Raw genomic sequence first — 6,000 nt, 5'->3', positions numbered from 1 at the left:
AGGTAACACGCAAGGACATTAACACATCCGACACATATGTAGGATTAACCGAGGGAGAATTCAAAACCAGATGGAACAATCACAAGGCTTCTTTCAGGAACCAAAACCTGCGGAATACCACAGAACTCAGCAAACACATTTGGGACCTCAAAGACAATAATGTTGAATATTCAATAACATGGAAAATTCTTGCATCCAGCACACCTTACAATAGTGGTAATAAAAGATGCAACCTATGCTTGAAAGAGAAACTGTTTATTATTTACCGTCCAGACCTGTCATCCCTCAACAAGCGCAGCGAAATTGTAACAGCATGCCGCCACAGACGGAAACACCTCCTACGTAACACATGAGCCAATCACCACGCCCCTACGCCAGCCTGTACCCACCCACTCTGTGCCCTATATAAACCATGGTATGTGAATGCTCCCATTAAAATCTCCTGATGATTGAGGGAACCCCCCCTCATGAAACAGGCCTGTAGAGATGAAATAGTCTTGTGATTTTTTTTCCCACACATACATATATTGCGCTCTACTACGGTATCGAGCACTATTTTTTGGATAACCTTATTAAGACATATATATATATATATATATATATATATATATATATATATATATATATATATATATATATATATATATATATATATATATATATATATATGTATATATATATATATATATATATCAGTGGTTCTTAACCTGGGTTCGATCGAACCCTAGGGGTTCGGTGAGTCGGCCTCAGGGGTAAAGACACCGACTTATCGTGTAAATAAAAACTTCTCCCTATCAGCGTATTATGGATACCCCCAAACAAATGTTCCCTCTAATTTTCCATCTGATTTGCAGGTTGTTTTATTGATCGATTGAAACTTTTACTAACAGATTGCAAAGGAAGAGAATACATTATATGAAACAGTAGAGTTTACACAGTACAGTACATATTCCGTACAATTGACCACTAAATGGTAACACCCGAATAGGTTTTTCAACTTGTTTAAGTCGGGGTCCACGTTAATCAATTCATGGTAATGTGTGTAAGGTGTGTAATTTGTTGTGAGTTCATGCGCTGTGTTGGTTTTGTTCTCTGAACAAGGTGATGTTCATGCACGGTTCATTTCGTGCACCAGTAAAAAAACATGACTTTTTCTTGAATTTAAAAAAAAAAAAAACATTGTATTTTTCACTAAAGAAGGGTATGGTGAATGCGAATATGAAACTGGTGGGGTTTGGTACCTCCAACAAGGTTAAGAACCACTGATATATATATATATAAAAAATTTGACAGCCCAGATTCAATGATTAAAATATATATCGCTGTTAATCGCATTTTGTAGTTAACTCAAAATTAATCGTGATAGTCGCAGATAGGTGTAATTATCATCATTAATAAGTATACCCTCGGCAATTCCAGCTGTAATCTTAAAAAAAAAGAAAAAAAATAGCACCATGTCTAGGGAGGGTTGTTTGGATTGGGTCATAAAAGTAAATGTTCTTCAATAATTTTAAAGTCCGATTGATGGCAGATTTACTTTTGTTGACCACCAGATGGCAAAGAAATGGCAGCTACCAGACCACTGGAAAATTATATATCATATGGGTCCGCCGCTCATGGTGTAATTGTTTATTGAACTCGCCAGTGTCTTCTATTTGGCCCGCGGGCCGTAGTTTGGATACCACTGATTTAAAGTTTTTTCCAGGTTAACAAACTTCACATTCCGACAACAAATTTAGCCTGGTCTCATAAAACCAATAATATTGCCGAAAGGATCTCAGTGGACCAATGAATTTGTTCACATGAAATCAAACACACTCACATAAGCAATCAGTTAGCCATTGAGAGCGTTATGGACTCACCCTCGTCATGGAGAAGACGAAATGCACGAGACGCAGCCACAAAGCCAAAGAAATGGCCATTGAAAAAAGAAAACAGCCGCCGCATGTGACGGAAATCTACCACTAATAACAAGCGTCGAAAAGCAGGAGGAGAAGGAGAAGGACGAAGGCTGCGCTCAGTGACTTCTTTGGGAGGTTACAGTCACTGTCTTTTGTTAAAATTGCGCATGTGTAAATGTATCATGAGTCAATCTGAACACCTGCAGCTTACGTGTGGCCAATTTACAGTAAGTACAAAACAAAATGAGATCAAAGTTTGGTGGGTGCGGCTTATGTTTAAGTGCTCTCTATAGCAAGGACATGACAGTAGAGTAGTCTTACCTGTTGCTGGGAATATTGCAGCTCCTCTGTCAGATGTTCCACCTGCCCTTGCACCTTGTGTACCTTCTCCATTGTGGCGGTGTACTTGCGTTTAAAAATGGCAGCCGTTTCTTTTGGCTCCTCTGCCCGCAAACGGGCTTCTCTTAATTCCTCCCTGGCTCCTTCCACCTGCTGGCGGAAGAGCTCCAGCTCCATTTGCTGCTCTTGTGACTTCTCCTCTGAGGCTGCCAACTGAAAGGAGAAATTACCGAGTTGAACACGAACACAGGAGAGTAAAGAACTAGAAATACTTAAAGGCGAGAGTGTATTCATCATTAAGATACAGTGGAATTGGTCTGTGACGCTAGTGAGCTGTTGTTCTGATGAATAGTTTTCATGTAAAAACATTTTCCTATTAGTCATTATTTGTAACAACATTTCAACATTTTTTCATTACATTACGCCTTTTTGCTCCATTTTTTGATTTGTTTAATGTTTTTTGTTTGTTTGTTTATTGTATTTCTACAACATGCTATACGATTCTATGTTGGTATTTAGTAACTCGATTAACTACATTATTCCAAAGTCTAAATGGTAGAGCAGAACTGGAAATATAGACTGTAGCACTGGTGGAGATATAAGCGAGTACGGATATCCTGCATAGTTGTAAATAAAGAGTGCCTGTGTTATTGACTAACACAACAAACATTCTGCACAGTTTTTAGCGGTTATATGCCCACTTCACTCACGCTGCGAATACCGCTTGTATTAATTTAATTATTTTTTAATTACTGAATTAATGCATGATACAAGGAACCCTCCTCTCTTTCATTTGTGTGCATTCCTCTCCTTGCTAACCACAGTGACAAAGTTGCAAAATTGGCACCACAGAACTTTTCTGCTGCGTCTTATCAATAAGTAAAGGGGTTTTATTAATTATCTAATTATTGCAGCAACCTGGCTGTTAAAGTTAAGAAGTTTTGTGATTTTAAACTGAGTGCACCACATGGCTAGTGACAGTGTGTGTGCGTGTCGGCAGGGCGGCTAAGAATAAGGACAGTTCAGCTAGTTGTTGTTTTGGCTTTGTTATTAAATAGAAAGTTGATCCATCACCACCTTATGTTTTTTTGATAAACAGTACTGTGTAGCGCTCAACCTGCTCAGTGGCCTTGTGGTTAGAGTATCCGCCCTGAGATCCGTAGGTCGTGAGTTCAAACCCCGGCCGAGTCATACCAAAGACTATACAAATGCGACCCGTTAACCTCCTGCTTGGCACTCAACATCAGGTGTTGGAATTGGGGGTTGAATCACCAAAATGATTCCAGAGCGCGGCCACCGCTGCTGCTCACTGCTCACTGGAACAAGGGGACGGGTCAAATGCAGATAGTAATTTCACCACACCTAGTGTGTGTGTGACTATCGGTGGTACTTTAACTTTAACTTTATATTGTGTTCAAAGTGTCGACTGGAACCCATTATTCATGTTCACATTGCTTCTTAGGGAGAAACTTGCTTCAATATATACATGTTTTTATTTACAAACCCCGTTTAAGAATCAATTAAGTGCAATTCCGTTGTAATTTGTTTATGAGCGAGGGCAAAAACGGAAATGTCAAATCCACATCTGTGACTATTTGCGGCCAAAAATGAATGAAAATAGCGGTATCAAACGTACGGCCCGAGGGCCGAACAGGTTTTATCTGGCCGATGAATTTGCTATGTATAAAAATGAGCCAAACTTTTTGAATGAAAGAAACCGCTGTTCTAAATGTGTCCACTAGATGTCGCAATAGCAATTATTTGTATCTTTGTAGATTATGCTACATATGTAAAAAAAAAAAAAATAACGTTAATAATAAATAATGATGTTAGTGCACCAGTCGAGGAAAATGAGCAAACTACATAAATAACATCCTGTAATTTGATTTTGACATGATTTTTTTTATCTTGATAGATTGAAAATGAATACCAATGAGTTGACTGATGAACATGATCACATAATTTATTCAGAAAGTATAAATAACAACAAATAAAGATAGAATACTATTAACCGCAACATGTAAGTGTAAAAAAAAAACCCAACAACATTATAATTTGTACATTTTCAGAATGTGCTTGTTCTATTTTTAAACAAAAAAAAACAATCTAGACAGATACATAGATAGTACTTTATTGATTCCTTCAGGAGAGTTCCCTCAGGAAAATTTAAATTCCAGCAGCAGTGTACAGAATTGAGATCGAATTTAAAAAGTAAAAAGTAAATAATGGGGGTATAAATGGAAATAAAATAGAAAATATAACAATAAGAATAAAAATAAATAGCAACAATAAGAATAAAAATATAACAAGAGAAACTATTCAGTAGTGACCATGTTTTGCACTGTTTTTCGTTGCAGTTTATTTCAGTATTGTTATTGTTTTTGCATCCCCTGTCATCGTAGTACCTTGCCGTGATTTTACCAGTCCGGCCCACTTGGGAGTAGATTTTTCCCCATCTGGCCCCCAATCTAAAATTAGTTTGACACCCCTGATGTAAAGCTATTAACTTTTAAGGCACATTTTTACAAAAAACATTTGCTTGAACTCTGAATTGGACCACATGTGCCGTGTTCTGCTGTGGGTGATTATGGATTGGAAAATAAAACAACGACAAAAAAAACAAAAACGATCTCTCTAAAGTAATAATGACAGAAGGGAACCCAGGAGGTGAAACCGGGCTTAATCCTCCGGAGTTACGCCAAGAATCCCGCCACAGCTCACCTCTCGAGGGGTGGAAAGAGGTTGAGAAAGTTAAACCGGCTGTAGAACACTCATCTTCAGTTCATCCACGTTAATCCCGCTGTAATCTGGATGAGAACCTGACGCTTTACAGCTAATGACAGCCAACTAGTTAAACTGCAGAGGTCTGCCACAACTTGGTTTAACAGCGGCTTTGCTTGGCCCTTTTCGAACCAACGCCGGGTGGATCCCGGATCGCAGAGAGGAGGGAAGTGTGCCACTAACTTTAAATCTCCCCCAAAACTAAAGGAACTTTTTTGGGATGTGACTGTTTAAAATATCGAGTGGGTTTATCTAAAAGAACAGAGAGTGATGGAGAATGTTTTAAACATATAAGTCCATACACACACAATTCAAAGTGTGTCATCACACACTCTGTCTCCCTAATAGCGGTTAGTTAAGCATTTCTCCCAGTTGCTGGATGAAAGGCCTTTAACGAGGTTGAATGGGAACACCATGGCTGTCTTGTGACCATAATCAGAAGGCTTCCAGGAAACAAACAAGTCTCATTAAAATGATGATGGAGAAGACGCCACTTTGACCCACATGACCTGATGATACGCGCCTGCTTGCTTGATTGAAAAGGAAGTCTTTTTTTTATTCTGAACTTGTAAAAAAAAAAAGAAGGAGCTTGTGAAAACACTAAGGTGTTCTACACAGACGATAAAAAAACACAAAAAAGTGGATGCATCAAGCGTGAGTCACACTTTCCAGATAGGAAAATGTGGACACGGCAAACAGAAAATGACTAATAATAATAATTTTCCTTTTCTTAGCTGGGCAACTTTTTCTTTTAGGAGCGCCTGAGAGCCTCCCACTGCCGAGGAAAAAAAGACACCTCCCTCAGGTGGATGTGGGTGTGAAGCAGGTCGATGACAGAGAGAAAAAGCCAACAAACCCACAAAGGTATTAGTTAGGGCATTGCCTGTGCATCTAAAAGTGGGACTAAAATAAAGAGCAATGGTTTTTGTAGAATTCCAAAATATAATCAAAGGGTACAAGGACCAGCTTCTTTTAAGTA

At 38.6% G+C, this 6,000-nt stretch overlaps 1 protein-coding gene across 1 annotated transcript in view; it reads right to left on the bottom strand.

The window, feature by feature from the left end:
• LOC133605413 (uncharacterized) overlaps positions 1-6,000 on the bottom strand; it is a 646,046-nt gene that overhangs the window by 425,950 nt on the left and 214,096 nt on the right. The window contains exon 11 of the mRNA XM_072913499.1: positions 2,223-2,453. Within this exon, the coding sequence (XP_072769600.1) occupies positions 2,223-2,453 (231 nt within the window). The remainder of the gene's footprint in view (positions 1-2,222; positions 2,454-6,000) is intronic.

The sequence above is a fragment of the Nerophis lumbriciformis genome, linkage group LG07, assembly GCF_033978685.3.
Source record: "Nerophis lumbriciformis linkage group LG07, RoL_Nlum_v2.1, whole genome shotgun sequence".
Classification (NCBI taxonomy): Eukaryota; Metazoa; Chordata; class Actinopteri; order Syngnathiformes; family Syngnathidae; genus Nerophis; species Nerophis lumbriciformis.
This window is presented reverse-complemented; position numbering and strand designations above follow the sequence as displayed.